The 21431-nt window shown below is 40.0% G+C and overlaps 1 protein-coding gene across 2 annotated transcripts in view; it reads right to left on the reverse strand.

Moving 5' to 3' along the window:
• Positions 1-21431, reverse strand: part of lima1b (LIM domain and actin binding 1b) — a 106997-nt gene that overhangs the window by 61037 nt on the left and 24529 nt on the right. For both annotated transcript variants that reach the window (XM_052111696.1, XM_052111695.1), the window contains exons 3-4: positions 17772-17817; positions 14932-15312 (exon numbers count right to left, since the gene is read on the reverse strand). In XM_052111696.1, coding sequence (XP_051967656.1) covers positions 14932-15312; positions 17772-17817 — 427 coding nt within the window. The remainder of the gene's footprint in view (positions 1-14931; positions 15313-17771; positions 17818-21431) is intronic.

Below are 21431 nucleotides of genomic sequence, written 5' to 3' on the forward strand. Positions count from 1 at the left end.
TTGTGTGTGAGTTGTGTGTGGATGCTGTGGTGGATGGTGTGAAGCCTCTACGTGCAATATCTCCATGGTAATGCTCAACAAGTCACATGATAAGCTGAGATTCATCCTCTGCCACCCGGATTGAGGCGAGTCACTATGCCTCCACCATGAGGACTTTGGGCATTCCAAATTGGGAGAAAAGGGGGAAAAATCCAAGAAAAAAAAAGTTTGTTGGAGAAATCACAGTTTTGTTTTTTAAATGATGTTTTGTTGTAAAAAGTTATATTTTGTATGAAGTCACCATCAGGGTGATTAGTGCTTGCTTTGTTTAAGGTTCTTCAGTTTTGAGTGTCAAAAGGTTCTAGAGGTAATCATCTACCACTTAATAAGTCATCCTATTTAATCTGGTGGGACTAATGCATGATTTGTAGTGGAAGTGATCATCTTGTGCCTAAAAATGTAGTTTTCATTTAAAAAATGCAGAAAATTATGGTCAGCTAAATTTCAAAATGCAAGTTTATTGAACTTAAATATACAATCCAATCCAACAGTTGTTAAGTTGGTAAAACTAATTCCCTTAAGATCAAATATGTTTTCCAGCTGGTTCCTTATTGTTTGTCAGATTTACTCAACTTTTAATTTTTACAGTGACCTACATTTGCTTTGGCATTAATGTAATTTTTTTTTCATCTCATCTAAAATGAATCCAATTTAAACAAATGTAAATCGTACTATTGCCTGCAATGTTACAAATAACAGCCATAGACAGACTCACCCGCAGCATCACCAGAGCTCTGCCTCCATTGTCTTTCCACCCAGCATTTTTGGAGGCAGGAAGCAGCTCAAACAATTGCCTCTCTGTGATAGAACAATACACATCCTTGTCTCTGCATCACACCCCTTTTGCTTTGGGTAATTTTAAAGAACAGGACTCTTAACAGAGTCATCACCACAAACTCCACCAACTAACACAGTTGCTAACTAACACAGTTGAGCACAGTAGAAAGCAGAGGTTTCCGAACATTTATGTCAGCTGAACCACTATAACCTAAATTATTTAATTTAAGCATACTGTCGTGTTTAAATGTGTTTTTGTTCATGTTTTCAGGTCATTAGGGCCCAAGCAGTGAAAGTGCGGAGCCCTATTATTCTTCTAAGGATTATTCGGGCCCAAGCATTGAAAGTCTTTTCAAGGTTTTCAGTACATTTGGAGTACATAACATGCGTGAAATCGCTTGAAAGTTTGCACACACATCAGAGTCACTGTCAATAAGGGCATGGCAGAGTTACAGGTGGGGGGGTGCAGAAGGGGCTCTTTGGCACCAACTAGAACATGGGCATGTTCGGGGGGCTATCTAGCACATCCCTGTTGAGGTACAGTCACCAAACTTTGTACACATATAGATCTCTTTCGCTGACAGTCATAAGCTCTGCCCAAAAGGAAGTTGGACATTTTGGATTGTTTGAAAAATGCATGCTAAGGAATTTGATATACTCCTCCCAGGGATTTAATGGTACAGGTACCAAATGTGGGCGACATCTTGCCAAGACATTGACGATGCTACATTGAAAATGGATTTTTTATTTATCGAACGGTGTTGCCATGGCGAAGCGACAAAATAACTTTAAAAAAATGGAATAAGGAAAAGTCTCATATCTTCTGCGTGCAGAAAATTAAAAACATCAACATTTTGCCATAAGTTTGTCCTTGCGGGCTGATCAATTTGATGTGACTAATTTGGGTCATGGTCGTAGCGCCACCAACTGGTGGAAGGAAGTGTGTCACTTTTAACAGAAACTATTATGTTTGCCTGAATTGATAAAAAAAAATACAGATTAATATCAAGGCATTGCAAATTTTAAAATCAGAAGGGGTTCTTGATATCTTAAATACTGTTGCCATGGCGACACATTAAATGTCATGATTCTTTTTTTTTTGCATATTCATTATTGAATGATTCCAGAATATGCGGGGACTGAGTTTATGAGTTGGTTGAGGTCTTTTGCAGTCGATTCCCATAAACAAAATGCAAACAATGTGTCCTCACTCAATATATATACATCAACTGAGTTGCGGATGTAATCTCTGTTAATTAAAACAGATAGTTTTATATGAACTCAATCAGAAAAGAGGCAACGTTACATCCACTTTTAAAATTTTTTCAAACTTTTGTTATTATAGTGACAAAAGTGCCTCCAAGTGGCTGATCCCCATTTATTTGCATGTTTGTCCTCAGAATGTGCCCTTACATAAGTGTGCCAAATTCTGTGACAATTTCTCATTCTGTTTAAGAGTTATAGTTATTTAAGCAGCAGTGGCTAAGTCAAATACTTATATTTTTCATGCCGTCGACATGTAAAATAGTAAGTAAAATGTTTTTTAATAATTATTCATAAATAGATTCCAGAGAATCTTGTGGCACTTTGGGCCACATCATTGGGACTGAGCGAAAAAACCAAGGACTAGTTCGTAAAAGTAGTCTTTTAATGTAATCTAAATATTTAGATTACATTACAGTGGAAGACAGCCTTGTTACGCCCACCGGACATTATGAATATAAGGTATGGCCTGGCCAATATGCTTCATAATCCTATAAATAGACTATATCCTAATCTTCTTCCAGAACATATTCATCATGTAAAACTGGTCATGCAGAAGCTCCGTGAACACCGTTTGTCCCTCAAAGCAGAAAGTGCACATTCCATCAGCCTACTGTTCAATTCCTGGGATATAACATTAGCCCAGAGGGAGTGAAGATGGACCAAGAGAAGGTCCAGGGAGTCCAGTCTTGCCACCACCAACTGCAGTGACAGAATTACAGCATTTCTTTTCCCATAAGATGTCCCCGGCGGAGCAATCAAGCTGGCACTTGAGGAGTGGCGCCACTGGCTTGAGGGTTCCCATCATCTGTTCCAAGTTATCACAGACCATAGCAATTTGGAGAATATTAGAGATGCTCACTGGTTGAACCCTGACCAGGCCCGGTGGGCTTTATTCTTTACAAGGTTCCATTTCAATGTTACATATCATCCAGGGTCCAAGAACACCAAGGCGGATGCCCTCTCTCGACTTCATGCTCCAGATCCCATCACATCCACTCCAGAGACCATTCTACCTCCCTCCCTGATAGTCAGTCCGATCCACTGGACCATGGATGATCAAATCGCAGAGGCCTCTATCACTGAAACAGCTCTGCCGTTGTGCCCTGAAGGATGTATCAATGTTCCCACTCCTCTCCATCTTCAAACTTTCCACTCCTCCCTTGGCATGGGACACCCTGGAATCCTTCAGACCCTCTTGCACCTTAAGGATCGCTACTTTTGGCCCTGTATGTCCTGGGACATCCAACGTTTTGTCCAGTCCTGTCCTGACTGTGCCATCTCAAAATCTCATCGTCATCTTCCTTCCAGCAATCTATTTCTACTGCCCATTCCTCATCGCTCCTAGGAGTGGACTTCATCACAGACCTTCCCTCCTCGGATGGCTTCACCTGTGGGCTTGTAGCTGTAGATTGATTCTCTAAGGCTTGTCATCTGGTTCCCATAAAACCTCTTCCCACTTCTCTGGAGACTGCGGAAGCACTGTTCCATCTTGTCTTCAGGAATTTTGGCCTACCGGAAGACATAATGTCTGACCGCGGTCCCCAGTTTATCTCAAAAGTATGGAAAGCCTTCTCCCTCCTAGGTGTGTCAGTGAGTCCATAATCTGGACATCACATGCAGACCAATGGGCAGATAGAAAGGAAGAATCAGGAGATTGGATTTTCCTGCGGACGTACTGCAACCAAAACCAACACAGCTGGAACAAGTACCTCCCATGGGCCGAATACACACAAAATTTGTTATACCAACCTGCCACCGGCCTAACTCCGTATCAGTGTGTGCTCGGTTTCCAACAACAGATGTTCCCATGGTCAGGAGAACCATCCAATGTTCCAGCTGTAACCATTGATTTACAGAGAGCAAGAGGGTCTGGGACGCTGCACACGTTCACCTCCAGAGAGTAGTAATGTCACATCTACACCGGACTGCCCCACTCATTCCACACTCCGTTCTCTCTCCCTGGACTACTAATCACACACATCTGGTCTCAATAGCACACATATTCACATTCACTTTATAAATACTCACCCCTGCCATTAAGTCGTTTTCTAGTCTCCACAAGGATCACTAGAGCTTACCTGTTATCAATTTGTGGATATACTCACGTTGAACTTCGTCAAAATCCTTACCTTCTCCCTGATCTCCTCAAGTGCTCTTCATCTTCCTACGGCTCTTCTGAGTGCTGCTCTATCTACAGTTCTCCAATAAACATGAACTCTGTCACTGCAAGTCATTTAATCATCCATCTGCTGGTAATGCACCTGTGTGTTTTACTGTCTTCAATAAAGCTCCCTCTATTGGGTTCAACAATCCATCTGTGTCTGTGTTGTTTTCGTAACAATATGAAACTGCTTGCTGGTGTGCATAAAACACCAAATACATCATCTAAGACAGTGGTTCTCAACCGGTGGGGCGCAAGTAGGCTACGATGGAAGGGAAAAAAAACTGGAAAAAAAAAATGTTTGGGCACATTTTTTTTATCACTAAACTACTGTCATAAAAAGTTATAGTTTTGTATATACATAACTCCTGAATACAAATTAAAATGTGTTTGGACTGATTTAAAAAAAAAAGTTTTGAACAAATTTGATTGGTTTGTCGATAGTGAGCGCAAATGCAGGTGATAAGCGGTTTCATTAAGCAAGTCATTGAGTCGTTCATTCAAACGATTCGTTCAAACGGCCGATTCATCAAGAATGAGACAGATGTTTGTGAATGGGTCATTGAATCTTTGACTCAACCGATTCGTTCACAACACTGAATCATTCAAAACACGATTGAGTATTGCTGTGAGATGCGTTATGGCTATGCTGTGATCTTTGTTTGGATTCATCGGATCTATTTTCGCTGCTAAAATAGACCAAAACAGTCATTATTTCGTCTAAAATGTAAGTGACTTAATATTATTAACTTGTTTGTTGAACTGTCATATGAAATCAGTGTCACATTTTCAATCGTGAGGGATGGTAAATTAAGTGATGGTCAATTGTCAGCTCTCTTGGTCGTCAGGTCGGTGTGATGTATGTTGCTGAACTGTATTCAAATGTTATAAATATAAAAACACCACATTTTGAAATTTAACTGCAGTATGTCAATTTAGTTTATTTGTGTGTGCTGCGCTCATAGACTTTAGAAAACGGCGCTCATTTGTTTGATTTCAACCTGTCTTTGCAAGGCCGCGAAACTCATATTTTGCTCCTTGCAGACAAATTGCACGCCTTCACATAAAAACTAGACCTCTGGCCTGGCTGCATCAGTCGAGGGAACTGCGCTATGTTCCCCAGCCTTGCAGACTTTATCACTGATGCAGGCACGTCACACGATTTCTCCTCCCTATTTCAATCAGCGTCTGAGCACCTGTCAGCAATGAGAAAACAATTTGCGACGTACTTTAAAGAGGATTATCGCTCTTTTGCGTGGGTTCGAGATCCGTTTGTGTGCACAGCAAATGAGCTATCAATTGATATGCAGGAACAGCTTATTGAGCTGAAGAGTGACAGTAGACTGAAGGAACTCTTTAGCTCCTGCCCTCTTTCGTCATTCTGGGCAGCATTGATGCAGGAATACCCTGAACTCTGTGACGTCGCCTTGAAGATTCTCCTTCCTTTCGCGTCGACATATTTGTGTGAGGCAGGATTCTCAAAAATGACTGCACTCAAAACGAAATACCACAATTGTGCACAAATCGAGGATGATTTGAGGCTATGTTTATCAAACATTGAGCCAAGAATCGAGGATCTTTGCAAGGCAAAGCAGACTCAGGTCTCACTTTAACGTCACCTACCAGCAAGCTTCTGTAAAAATGCAGATGATGCCTACTATTAGGCCTAGTAATAATAACAATAATAAAGCATAAATTAATATCAGAGGTCTGGTGCCAATTCCCAATTATAGCAATAGCCTAGTAATGATAATAGGCCTACTACTACTCATAATAATAATAATAATGCCTGCAAACTCACATTAGAAGTCTGGTGCTACTGCCAATTATAATAATAATAATAATAATAATAATAACAACAATAAAGCATGTAACCTCATATAATTATATAGCAATAGCCTAGTAATGATGATAGGCCTACTACTACTCATAATAATAATAATGCCTGCAAGCTCACATTAGAAGTCTGGTGCTACTGCCAATTATAATAATAATAATAATAATAACAACAACAATAAAGCGCGGGGCGGGGGCACTGGAGCCCCAACTGCAATGAACCAGCTTTGGGGGGCCCAGCTTGCAAAAGGTTGAGAACCCTGATCTAAGAGACTTGAAATGTGTTAAATTTAATAAAATAACTAGGGCTGTCAATCGATTTAATTTTTAATCGAATTAATTACATGGTGTCCCGATTAATTAATCGATTAATTAACTACAAATAGTTGCTGAGAAAGACCCTCATATAACAATAATTCAATATATAATGATTATACATACTTATATCAATATATAATTATACATAGTTATATTTAAATATTAAGATATATATATATATATATATATATATATATATATAAAAAATATTATAGTAATCACAATGCATTATTCCTGTAGCAGAAGAGTTAATCATTGATAAGGCTTTAGAATACAATGTATTGTTTACTACCATATTATTGATCATAATCCAATCATTGGCACACAGTTCATAGCAACCCATTTCACAAGTGAATTTGTCAATCAAATTCGATTTATTATGAGGGCTTGTTTAAGGACCCATCAATTTACACCTATGTCAGACATGCTTGTGTAGTGTCTCGGGTGCGTTGTTTCATAAATATAAAATATTTAGGTCACTGTGTCAAGTTAAATATAGTTTAATACTCAATCTTTGAACACATCTTGAGTTCTATTAGATCGCATTTGCACTCCTTCGAGTGTTTTGAACGCAAGAACGCATGTTTGTGTTGTCCTGCATACTAAAGTGTTTTCTTCACTGTAAAACTGCGCATTGCTCATACAGCTGAAATTTCACTTACTGCCCTCTGGAGTAAACAGGTGGTAGTACAAGCTTGCGTTTCTCATTTGATTAATTGCATTATTTTTTGTAAAATGAATCGCACTGAATTAACGCGTTAAATCTACAGCCCTAAAAATAATGTGTTTGCTGGGTGAAGACTGGATTTGGGTAGTCAGGGCCTTGATATGTGTAATATAATTATAATTATATTTTTGTTTTATAAATTAACTAAGAATATTCAGTAGAACATTTAGGCACCATAAATTGAATTTAAGCATCAGCAAGAATTCTGCAAAAATCAGGAATAATTTAGGAATAACAATAATCATTGCTATATGGAAAGCAATTTACTGCATTACTGGGTATAATCACTGCATATAGCTCCCTTCATGGTGTTATCTCACAATATATTAAAAAAAAAAAAAAAAAAAAGGCAACATACATCAGATTAAGTAGAACACAATGAAATGTTGATTGTTAGAGTGCTTACTTGCATACATAATAATATTTGTAAAAATAATATTACAGTATTACGACTACACAGACGAAATAGTCACATTACTGCAGACAAAGTGCTAGAAAGAGTACAGTAAACTAGGATTAGCCTACTACTCAGAGGTCAGTGCAGGAATAATAAAGCAAGTGACTGCCACTGCTTATGAGGTGGTGTGATGTTACATAAGAATTTGCTCTCTTTATGAACACGTATATGCTTGTGCTTAGGCACATTTGTTTTTATTTTATCATTCCTATAACAACACTAAATAAGTGTCTTTATATAAATATTATTTTATAGATTTTATTAAAACAAACTAATAATATTGTCTCTTCATTTTAATTGGACAGCTATATATTTAATAGTGTCTGGCAACATGATAAATATGTATGATATATAAAATTAAGGTGAAATTTCATAATCTACAAGCATTTTGGAGATGACCGATTTCTTTGCAAACAGTGTACCATAAGTGTACCTTCAAATAAATGTCTATGTATTTATGTAATACATAAATACGTTATTCAGACATCTAAAAGAACTTAGGCTCCCTCTAGTGGAAAAAATAGTATTACAGCCATCTTCTGTCAGTTGAAATGCCTGATAATTTAAAATTTGCTGTTAGCCCCCCTTTCATCAGAAATGTATTAAATTTAGCATGTTTCCTCAGAATGTAAAATTAATTTTGATAATAATTAGAAGTCGCTGGTCCATGAGATATCAGTTTCTGTGAGAGTGCAGATTTCAGCTTCCCTATCTTCACCATGGGTGATGGTAAAGCAGCACAAATAGAGGGATTATTATTTGAAAAAGATCATCAAAATCAAGCATCTCATATGCACTGGTCCATCTGTTTACTCTGCTAATATAAGTATTACCTGCTTGAAATTTGACGAGACATCAGGAGTGCATACTCATGCAGACAAGTGAGAGATCGGCAATAAACAACAGCCAATGAAAGAGAGAGCAAAAGAGGTGTGAAAGACATTTGGAAGAAGCAGACAAAAAATAATTAGAAAATAAAAACATCACCCAGATCTCCTGAACCATTGTCTCATTATTATTTTTGGATGTTTTTCCACTGTTGTGTAAATTTGTGCAATTACAGGCATGAGCTCGTCTTTTATGCTGTTTGTTGACATATTACGAATAAACTCTCCTGTTACTATGCATATGTGCATGAGTTTGGGAATTCATTTCAGGATGGTAGTTTCATTAGGAGACAAATGTCTTGTTGTTGATGCACACAGTCATCTAGGTTACTGTTGTAACCTCCGTTTCCTGATGGAGGGAACGAGACATTGTGTCGAGTGAAGCGACAATAGAGGACACTCCAGGTTCATGGGAGCAGGCCGCGCAAGCCGCACATTTTCTCTCTCTATTTTTCTCACATAGAGTAAAAGTGGCTGAGGCCATCTTAACGCTATTACACGCATCGGGTAAGGCATTCTTTTCTAAATCCAATTCTTTCAGGGGGAAAAGACCCTGTGGAGACCACCACCTGCCCAGGCTGGGGGGAGGTAAAGAGTGGCGAAATACATCACATGGGTTTTCAGGCCACATGTGGAAAGGCGCGGTGTTAGATCCTACCTGCTACGAGGGAGGAGTTGCTACAAACACGGCGACCGGTGGACAGAGGGGACTGCCCAAGGGAGACGCGGGTCCGCCAATAGGGGGACCGTACCACGGAAAATACACACAGAGGGATTAATGCACAAGGGCCCATCCTGTTGAGCACCTATTCCAGTACAGATACATTTTTAGTACTATTTAGGAATTCCTCTACTGAATTCATGGACCTGAGGGCTAGGGATGAAGAACATTCAGGGAACGCGAATCTAGTGGACTCTCCTGGGGAAAAGAGCGCATGTGATCACCTCAGTGGAGGGGAAAGGTGCTATGTGCAAGCGGTACACCCTGTCAGACGTTTCCCGAGTTCTACATGCTCGGACCTGAGAGTACAAGGGACTAGACCGACTCAACCCTGAGATTGTAAAAAAAAAAAAGATGTCTGCTAGGGCGGTGCCGTTGGCCAGTGCCCACAAGGATGCCACACTTCTCGTCTAGTGTGCGCGAACCCGCAAGGCGGCGGCACGGCCTGGGTGTGATAGGCCAAAGCGATGGCGTCAATGACCCAGTGGGAAAGCCTCTGTTTGGAGACAGTGTTCCCTTTCCGCTGTCCACCAAAGCAGACAAAGAGCTGCTCAAAACATTTAAAGCTCTGCGTGTGGTCCATGTAGGTACGCAAAGCATGTACCAGACACAGCAACGAAAAGGCTGGGTCCGCCTCCTCCCGGGGCAGTGCTTGCAGGTTCACTACCTGGTCCCTGAAGGGGGTCGTAGGAACCTTGGGCATATAGCCCGGTCGTGGTCTTAGGACGACATGGGTGTCTGCCGGACCGTACTCCAGGCAAGTGACGCTGACAGAGAAAACTTGCAGGTCCCCAACCCTCTTGATGGAAGCGAGGGCCATCTTCAAGGAGAGGGCATTGAGCTCGACTGATTCTAGCGGCTCGAAGGGGGTCTCTGAAGGCCTGAAAGGATCACAGAGAGATCCCATGAGAGGAACAAGCATGGCCTCTGAGCCTTCACCTCCGGGAACCTCTAAGGACCCTGATAATCAGATTGTGCTTCTCTAGGGACATACTGTCCACTGTGTCATGGTGAGAAGATAGGGAGGCTACATAAACCTTCAAGGTGGAGGGGGACAGCCTCCCCTCCAGCCTCTCCTGCAGAAATGAGAGCACTGACCCGACTGCGCATCTCTGCGGGTCTTCAGATCGGGAAGATCACCAATTCGTGAACAAGCGCCACTTCAAGGCGTAAAGTTGCCTGGTAGATGGAGCTCTGGCTTGGTTGATCATTTCTATGACATCAGATGGTAGGCCACATCCAGATCGTCCGCATCCCGTCCGGGGGCCAGACATGGAGGTTCCAGAGGTCTGGGCACAGATGCTAGAGTGTGCCCCATATCTGAGAAAGAAGGTCCTTCCTCAGGGGACTGTTGCTAGGAGCGTGAGATCCAAGTCAGAGTGGGCCAATAGGCGGCCACCAGAGTGACTTGTTCCTCATCGTCCCTGGCCTTGCACAGCACCCATAGAAGTAGGCTCACTGGGGGAAAGTCATACTTGCACAGCCCCCGGGGCCAACTGTGTGCCAGTGCGTCTGTCCCGAGGGGAGCCTCCGCTAGGGAGTACCAGAGCGGGCAGCGGGAGGTCTCTTGGTAAGCGAACAGGTCTACCTGTGCTTTGCCGAACCGCTCCCAGATTAGCTGGACCGCCTGGGGGTGGAGCCTCCATTCTCTTCTGAGTGTAGCCTGTCATGACAGCGTGTCCGCTGCCATGTTGTGGTTGCCCGGGATATGAGTGGCGCGAAATGACCTGAGACACTGCTGCTCCAAAGGAGGAGATAGCGGGCGAGTTGCTACATGTCGCAAGAGCGCACGCCACCTTGGGGATTTATGTGCTTCCCCCGACATAGTGGGAGAAACCTCAGCAGGGCAAGGATTACAGCCAGCAACTCTAGGCAGTTGATGTGCCAACTCAGCCAAGGCCCCGTCCAGGAGCCGGCGGCTGCGTGCCCATTGCAAAATTCTCTTTTTATCTTTTTGTGTGGAGGGTCTGCAGATGATGTTACCAATATTTGTGTGAATCAGACAACTGGCCTAGGATGAGTTAAAAGTAGGTTTTTAAAAAAAATTTAAATGGAAGAAAATGTTTCATGCAGAAACAAAAATCCATATGTTAATATAATTTAGGGGCACTAACAGATTTGGAGAAACTAAAACAATATATTCTAGCCTATACTGTTCTGGTGTTATTAGCAAAAATGTGGATTTGTTTATTATAGTGCCACCACGTGGCCGATTGTCACAAAAATATATATGCGGATTCATGTCCTGTTTGTGTATAGTCATAGGGTCATAACCCTCGGCCATTCCCAATACGAGTTATAAGGTGCTGAAATTTGATTGGCCATTGGCGGCCATTTTTGTTAATTTGTCGAATCGATTTTTTAAGAATATGTTAGCATTTGAACCAAAGAAGATGCATATTTCATTTGAACTTTGTCACTCAAATGGCTGCAAAGTTATCACAGTTTTTTAGATGTAATGCCCCCAAGGGGTTGAATTGTACGAAATGTTGCTGACATCTTCTAAACATCCTGTTGATTATGTTTACCGAGTATGGTTATGTTTGGAGTTTACGTTGAGTAGATATTGATCAATTACTTAAATTGCATTAAAAACAAGGTATTGTATCGCTAATAACTTCAGAATGATTTGATGTATGACCTTTTTTTGTCAGGGTGGTCTGTAAATGATGTATACCAAATTTTGTGCTGATCCGACTAACTAGAAGTTCTAGGAGGAGTTCGAAAAAGTAGTTTTTTCAAACAATTCAAAATAGTGGAAACAAATTAAACACGGAAATTAAATCAGAGGTATTTGTTTTGTAGTGCTTGACTTGAGATATGAGCCAAAATGTAAAAGTGTTTATTAAAGTGCCTAGGGTCATATGGGTTTGCATTTATGCACCTGAGTAGTAGTGTGGGGGGTGGGGTGGGGATGTTTGGAACCATCCTGTTTGGGATCAATATGACTTACGGTCTCTGACACACAGACACATTTAAGGCAGAACAAGAATAATAATTTTATTCTAGCCTATACGTTCGGAAGATATTAGCAAAAATGGAAATTATAAAGTTATTGCACCACTGTGTGGCCGATTGTCACAAAACTGTATAGACTGTTTGTGTAGACAACCTTCTTGTGCATAGTAAGTTTCATAACCATCAGCCATTCCCAATATGAGTTATTAGGTGCTAAAATTTGAAATGTATTTTATTGGTTGCCAAGATGTAACTGTTATCAGAATGAATGTTTAATCATTATGCTGTGTTACATGAAACTTGGATGTGGGTTTCTTGGATTTCTACTGGATATCTTTCATTGCATGATGGTCATAATATTATATAAGAAAATAAAATTGGAATGATCCTAAATGAGCCTAGCAGGTGTTAGACTGTTATTAGAGACCAGAGTATGTGAAAGGAGTGGAGTGGGATTGTAGTGAGGAGTGGAGCGGGATTGTAGAGAGGAGTGGAGCGGCAGTTTTTAAAAAATCGGAGCGTCATTGTTTTCTCTTGATATGTTTTTCGAAATGTAAGCTATAAAAATTATTTAATTTAGCCTTGGGCAAATGTTAGTATTCTAATATAGCACATTGTAGCTTTTCTTCTAGTATTGTGTATTCATTTTTTATTTAATACACCTTCTGCATGGAAATTTGTGATATTCAAAAGCATAATGAAATAACTTTACAGTGGAGAGGTAGTTAGGTGCTAATTTTGCCTTGGAGCGTGAAGTGAGTGAGGAGCGGGAAATGGACAACCCGGAGTGGAGCTGGAGCGGAGTGATTAAAGAATGCTTTGAGTGTGGAGGGGAAATAATTGCCGCTCCACTCCACTCCACTCACATACTCTGTTAGAGACACGTCAGAACAACTGTTATAAATTATGCTGCAATGCTCGCATTTGCGTTACAGGTACTTTTAGAAAGATTACAATGTAGCTGATTAGAACATGTGTCTTTGCTATCATCATGTAATGCAGAACCTTTGCCTCATAGAGAGATATTTTTTTATAAATGTCAAGGTGTAGTACCAAGTTTGTTAATCTTTCTGGTTTTGGAATGTTTGTGTGATGACAGGCCTCTGCATCTTGGCAAAAGTGGTAAGCAATATTTTGTAGGAATTTCCAAGTTGGAAGTCCTCAGAGGACCACATTGATGATAAGAGGGAGGGAGGGGTGGGTCATTCTGCCACATTTGTTAATAATGTATGTTTTCAAGTAATTATTGAAGACAAGAAAAAGAAGAAAAAAAGCAACAAATAGAAACAAATGAAAAAACAAAACAATTAAGAAAACTATAGAACAAAACAATTACAAATTAAGAAAACTGTGCTTTTTTCAACAGCTTTAATTGTTTTTAACAGCAATACCAAGTATTTAAATAAATGCTCAGAATTAAATGAAAGGTGACACAAAACTACTACTGGCCTTTACTGTATGATTTCAATACATTAATACTTTTTAAAGGCACTAAAGTTATTCAGTAAAGAGCAGTTCGTGGTTGTATCATTTTCATGTTTCCTATATTGACTGATTGTTACATACATCATGTTTGATGTTTTGATACACATCAGCTTTTTCATCAAACTGTTTACTTCACTTAACATAACTGACTGTGTTAACATATATCTCACAAACATGTGCATTTTGGTGTAATTTTGAAGTGTATTTGACCGTTCAGGCATGTATCAGTATTACAACTAGCATGTAAAGCGTGCACACATAAGCAGTCTGTCAGTCAAACTGCAATCTGCCTGCAGAAGTGAGGAAATAAAAAGTAAATCCTTGAGACTTTCAATTCTCTATACTCGTTCCCTTTTGGCCTGTTATCAAGATCGACCAATGGTAGTCTCACGATCGTCGAAATGACCACCCCTGGCTTAAAATATAATACACTCAGCGCACGTAAGCAAAGCAAAAGGACCCGACCTTAGAGCACATCTGTTACTCTGAGCATGAGATGGAGTTGTGAAGCACAGAAACACTCTGAAAACACTGTAATAATACACAAACATAAAACAGACAGGAAAGCACATCGCACATAAACTTTGAAGCGAGCAGACTATTTATTTAATTAAATCACAGACCTTTATGTTTTAATAATGTCTCAATATAATTTTGTGATTTCAATTTTATTTAGATTAACCATGCAGTCCTAATCAGTTGGGTCTTAAACTTCCAAGCTCGAAAAAGGACTTAAAGGCAACATAAAGGTAATCCACTCCAGTGTTAAATTCCATGTCTTCTGAAGTGACACAAAAGGTTTTGGAAGATAAACAGAACAAAATATAACTCCTTTTTCATTATATTATTCGACATCAGCAGTCTCCTTGGGGTGATCACATTTTGAAGCTCGATTGCACTTCCTTGTGCTTGATGCATGTGCATCTACAGCCTGTGTAAATGAGCAGAGAGCGTGTTCAATGTCAAGCGCAATGAAGTGTAATGGAACTTTAAAACACGATCATGCCAAGGAGACTGCTGATGTCAATAATTGAGTATTGTTTCACTTTAGAAGACTGGAGTCATATGGATTACCTTTATGCTGCCTTTATGTCCTTTTTGGAGCTTGGAAATTTTGGACCTCACTAACTTGATTTTTATGGATATAAAGACATCATATCTCCATCAAATATCTTAATTTGTGTTCCTCAGAAGAAAGGAAATCATACGAATTTGACATGGTATAAGGGTGAGTAAATAATAAGAAAATTATAATTTGTGGGTGACCTACTTTAAATAAAGAAACTGTGCCTATCTCACCTTGCTTTTGCCTTTTTCAAACATCATTTTGAGGTTGTTGAGAGGCACAGCTGATTTCTCCAGCGGTGGAGAGAGTGGATCTAATTCAGTTACGTTCTCCTCTTGCTTCTCCAACTCCCTTTTTTGTTTAGTCTCCATGTCCATCTTTATTTTTGCAGGTTTCTCGCAGGGCATCAGCTTCTGGTTCAAACTATCCTGTCGCATAAGTCTGCTGGAGGACATGGATGGTTCTGGCAGGCCGCTGAGTTTGGAGGAAGCTGATTGGCTCCTCAGGCTCACAGGTGCCACGTTCAGTTGAGGAACAGCTTTCTGCTGGTTCTCCCAACGTTTCTTCAGTACACTCAGATTTCCTGATCGCAACGGAGGCAAACTGTCAACAGACTGAGTGAGACAGAAAGAGTGACAGAGATAATAAATAAAAACAACTTAGATTATATTAACTCAAAAATATTTCATACATGAAACAGTTAAACAGTTGACAGAAAATTTTGTTTAAAAATTATTTGACTGTGTCGACATACAGTATGATGTTACATACTTTAGTACACATATTGCGGCAGTTCAGTTCAGATGAAATGTCCACTGTGTGGAGCTAAAAGTTAGTTAAATGTCCTCCCAAACAGATTAGGTTTTTTCAAGTTTTAAATCAACAAAACCTACCTCCCTACCCTAAACCTAAGCCTAACCAATGGTGTCATAAGAGCAAATATGACATGAAAAACACATTTGCTGAAGCATCTAGGTAATTTTGTGGTGCTTCAATGACACTTTCGGCTCACATGTCAACTCTTTTCTGATTTGTACAGTCCCAGTCCTTTGCATTGCAAGTGCAACACTCTCAGTTGAGCTACTGTGTAATTTTATTGCACTAGAACAAGCTTGTAGATGTAAATGTTTATGTAATGCAAACAATAAAATGCATCGCAATAAAAGTTATGCACTATTATAAAAATATAGTATTTAGTAAAAATGTTTTGATGTCATGAGACAGTATTGTGTAAGGAATGGGGCAAAAGTGTTTATTTCACCAGGAAACTGATGCAATATGTAAAACAAGTTGTTTTTTTTATACATATATGTAGGTAGTGTGATTAAATGAGACTAGTTTGGTGTCAAAGTGTCAAACTGACCCAACCCTATGACATGAAGAGACATGAGAGAACATGTCTGAACAATTTACTGTATGCAGTAATTTATGACACATCAGAATAGCTGTCCAAGACATCACCACATAAACACTTTCAGGATTGATTCACTACAACAATTTTCTCTAAATGAATGACACACTGCCCTTAAAGCACTATAATTTCATCAAACTATCAGACATTTTCTTACATCAATGGTTTAGTACTGGAATTGATGATACAACTTCAGGTTCTTTGCATCAAAACATTACATATCCTGCATTCAATTTCAATGTTTTAGGTTAGAAGTTACATTAATGTATAGTATAAGTGTATATTTTATGTTCACCATTTGTACTTATCCTTTTACTCAATGTGGTATGGCAGATGAATTATTCATGTAGTCTCTCTAAAAGGTTATACAAATGCATGCATACTTATTAAAACAATTAGGAATAATTAAATTAATTGGAAGACATCAACCTTCCAAATTATTTCAACTCAACCCAAATACAACACTACCTGCGAGTAGAACAGGATAAACATACGAACTTGGCAAGAAATCTTATTCTGATTCTGTTTAGGACAGGCTGGCAGTGGGGGTATAGCTCAGTGGTGGTGCATTTGACTAAAGATCAAGAGGTCCCTGGGTCAAATCTGGGTGCCCCCTACTTGCAAAAGTGTACGGAAATATAAAATGCAGTTTTCTTGTGTTGTTGTACAGTTGTATAATCAAGATATTATTAGTGTCCGCAACCTATAAGCCAGTAAATTGCAATAAGTAATGGGGAGGGGGGAGTAAGAACATAATTTTTTCCACTAAGAGCCCTTTTACAAAAATATTAGTGAAGAGTACATTCTCACAGTAATTTCATGTTCCCTTCAGAGTGCCAACATCAAGAGATCTGCCCTTCGAAGTGAGTGGGACATAGTGATGATCACTTTCAATTGGAATTTGCCCCATGTCAGTAACCACCCATATATTGGACACTTTTACTCTTGGATTAAATTAATCAAGGCTGTCTCAATGTACATGTACAGTGCATTTCTACAATGGCCTCTATAACTGAAAGCTAATGATTTTGAATGATGCTGCTTCAATGTGTGTCACTGTAGGTGTCACTGTAAATCCAAGATTACACAATCCAAAAAGATACTAAGAGTATTTTTAAAAGTGTTTTCAGGGGGTATTTTTGTTAATTTTTTTACTTTTTAATGAGCAGAGTCAACTAGAATTAAACAACTGGTTGGTTGAATTTCTACAGAGTGAAAATACTGTGACTCTTTGGCGTATTCAAAAAAATTGCTTTGGCACAACATGTGGTGTGGAACATTCTGTTTCCTGAACAATGAAAGACAAATGTTTTGGGTTTTTGGTACTATACCGTAGGGATTATTGGAAAATCTTACTGAGCCAAAATTGCTTTGGCACAACATGTGGTGTGGAACATTCTGTTTCCTGAACAATGAAAGACAAATGTTTTGGGTTTTTGGTACTATACCGTAGGGATTATTGGAAAATCTTACTGAGCCATTGTCGTGCATCCGATGTAATTATTCAGTTCAAAAGGGGTAGACACTGTGTCCTGTGCTATCGTCGCTACCACCATTTTTTGTTCAGCTCTGAACTCTTATCTCCCTCACATCAATCAGTATTTTGTCATCTTGTCAATACAGTCATTTTTTCCCGCATTAATGTGCATCGGCAGAACTTACAGTTTTTTTCTTGTCTGCTGTCGCCTCCTCTGCTGCTTTCTGATATCTGAAAGAGAAGAAAAAGAATAAAGACAAGATGAGTAAATATTCTGAATTGTATTATTACAAACTGCTCAACATTAGATTACCATAGATTAACCACCAATGTTTTGTTATTTTTTTTTTTTTTACATAAAATAGTAAATAATAAATAAATCATGGGTTAAAAAACTAAAAATTGGGAACTGTGTAGCAGGAATGTAAGAACAGCACATTAAAGGCCTGCCCTTTTAAATGTAAACTGATATTACAGTAAATTTGGCATTTTAGGTTGAATGTTCATCAGCTAAACTTGGTCTGTGATTACCGAAATTAAAACTACTGCCCCAGTGGCTAAAGTGGGAAGTGTTTCTGAACAATGGGCACATATGAGCTTTCTGAAAATGGATCCTCCGAATCATGGTCATCATGATTATGTAAACATGATCACTTCCTAGTTCATTTCCTGAGTCTGCTGATGCAACGTGCTATCAATCGTGCCACAGGATAAGGTAAACATTTTTAAACTGATACAGAAATGTTAAGGAGAAGCTAAGGAGAGGTAGTCCAGAAAAAAGTCCAGATTTGTTACAGTAAAATAACTTACATTTTGTGTTGTTGTTTTATGACACATTTAGGTCCTTTTTTAAGGTTTAAATTGAGCCACTATCAACTGCCATCATACTGAAATCAGCAAAAGGGACATACTTTAAAAGGATAGTTCACCCAAAAATAAACTTCTCTCATGATTTACTTTCATAAGACTTTTTCTGCAGAACACAAACAGAGATTTTAGAAGAACATTCACCTCTGTAGGTCCATCCAATGCAAGTGAATGTTGGCCAGAACTCAGAAGGCCCAAAAAACACATAAAGGCAGCATGAAAGTAATCAATATGACTTCTGTGGTTTAAACCATTTCTTCAGAAGCGATATGATAGGTGTGTCACGTTCAGTCTGCACCTTTTTCCAGGACTCTTATTTTGAAGTTCTCTCCCTCACTACGTTTCCCATAAGCCACTGCCCTGATCACTCCGTTATTGTCCCCAGCTGTTTGTCATTCCCTTGTCTAATCCTTTGTGTATATATACCCTTCAGTTTCTCCTAGTTTCTGTCAGTCCTATAAATTGTTATGTTTGAATAGTTTTGCTCCAGTGTTTTGCTCCAGTGTTTTGCTCCAGTGTTTTGCTCCAGTGTTTTGCTCCAGTGTTTTGCTCCAGTGTTTTGCTCCAGTGTTTTGCTCCATTGTTGTTATTAAAGGATTGAAAGTTCCTACTCCAGTGTCTCCTTTTGACTCCCAAGCACACCAAGCACACCAAGCATTACAAGGTGAGGGTGAGAAACTGATCAATATTTAAGTCCTTTTTTACTATAAATCTTTACCTTTGACCAGCCCCAACCCGTAGGTGACTGAATGTGGAAGTCACTTACACACCAGAATGTGAAAGTGTATATTTACAGTAAAAAAAAAAATTACTTATATAAATATTGATCTGTTTCTTAGCTACACCTATAATATCGCTTCAGAAGATATGGATTAAACCACTGGAGTATCATGGATTACTTTTCTTGCCTTTGGGCTCTTTTTTTTGTGAGGGCATAAAGTGCAGCACTACACACAACAACCGTGAGCTACGTCTTATCCAATTTTCATTACAGCCCTAATTACAAGTTACATTTTTGTGCCCACACAAACTGCAAGTGGTTGTGGTGGGAGTGTTCCCCGTTTGTCGCTCACTTCGACGTTGTGTCAAGTGAAGCGACACTAGGCCTTCAAGAAGTCCCCTAATGTCGCTTCACTCGACACAACTGCTCCTGACGGTCACAGGCGCTGCCTTGTGTCTGGGCAGCGATCACACTGAGGCGGCGTTTGTGGATGGTCCAAGCTCGAGGTGAGAGCGGCTCGCCCAACGGTCAGTCTGTTTACTCCCACGAGCCACACGAGTTGGATGATGAGCTTGCCGCTGCATCGGAGAGCGTTCCGGCATCTGACGCAGAAGATTCGACTGGACTGCCACCTTCGGGTCGGCACGGCCAGTCTGAGGCTGACGCCCAGATGGTCGACATGCTTGCCCGGGCCACTGTCAGTTTGGGCATGGACTGGAACCCTCCATCCTCCCAGAGCCTTCACGGCTAGACGATTGGTTCTTTGAGTCTGGGCGCCGCTCAAACCAGTGGCGCTTTTTCGCAAATTGGTGTTCTTCCCGATCTGAAGACCCGCAGGGATGCGCAGTTGGGTCAGTGCTCTCGTTTCTGCAAGAGAGGTTGGAGGGGAGTAACTAGGGAAGGACGGTGGATGGTAAGTCACTAGAGAAGCATGGTCTGATTATCAGGTTCCTTAGAGGCACCCGGAGGCTAAACCCTCGCAGGCCTTGCCTGTTCCCCTCATGGGATCTCTCCTTAGTCCTTTCAGGCCTGCTCCCATTCTTGGCACATTGCTATGTTCCCCCCGCGGTGTGCCGGGAACCTAAGAAGTTTATGACGATTTTGTGGAGCATTGGGGAAGCGTACGTGCAGTCTGACGCAGCCTGTCGCTTTGGCACGCACCTGCCTGCCCGCACCTGCATCAGCAGCGCATGTACACAGTTCAGCGCATGGCATGATTGAATGGGGATCTCTAGTGTCGCTTCACTCGACACAACGTCTCGTTCCCTCCATCAGGGAATGGAGGCTACAACAGTAACCTAGACATTTACGCTATCTGTGGGTGTATGCGTGCAAACTGTGGGTGTATTGTAAGTTAATGAAGTGGCACAAATTGCAATATGCTATTTTGCTAGTTTCAAAAAAGTTTTTAGCAAAAATTCTTAATTTAGTTCTTACATTTGTAGTTTTAGAGACTCCCCCAAAGATGGAAATAATGTTTATGTACAAACACTGAAAATATAGATAAACATCAAATTATGGCCATCAGAGTTGTATCCGTTTAATGAAACAAACATTTATAAGATTTGTATAAAATTATCTATAGGCCATGTTTTTTTTTTTTTTCAATTATTATGTTTATATTTGCAGTTTGTGATATAATTTGTACTAGTATTTTTCCACCCAAAGTGATTTTTAAGTCACTGCAAAAGGGGCCGGTGGAAGAATTTAGAGAGTATAAAATGTTTGGAGTTGGAGTTTGGAGTTTTTTTGACCACTTCAATATTTTGGTTTTATTTTTGTTTCATAATTTGAAGTGTAATTTGAATTTAGAGCCGTGTTAAGTGATCTGCTGATGCTGTTGCAGCAAGCTACAGCATGCCAAGAAGCATGACCATCAGACTGTATTATACTCAAGATGGCGCCGAGTATGGCTGCTGCGTTGCGAGCTCCGACACAACACTGCAGTTTATTGTTTGTTTTGTTTACAGTTTTTCATTTTTTTGTTTTGGATGTTGTCTGCCTTATTGTATATTACAGACAAATGCTTTTGGACATTGGTTCTGCAATTACACACCGAAAACCAGACTTCAAATTCCTCAATACCCGCTGTTTACAAACACGCCAGCGGAGCCCTTTGTCTGGGCTGCCTGGCTGCAGAAACGCAGAAGGAAAAGGGGAAAAAGAGCTGGCGTTCTCATCAGAGTAAGATGTCGTGCAAATCGACCCCCGCTACCCAGTATACTACTTGCAAATGTTCAGTCTCTGGACAACAAGC

Source organism: Xyrauchen texanus, chromosome 39 (genome assembly GCF_025860055.1).
Source record: "Xyrauchen texanus isolate HMW12.3.18 chromosome 39, RBS_HiC_50CHRs, whole genome shotgun sequence".
Classification (NCBI taxonomy): domain Eukaryota; kingdom Metazoa; phylum Chordata; class Actinopteri; order Cypriniformes; family Catostomidae; genus Xyrauchen; species Xyrauchen texanus.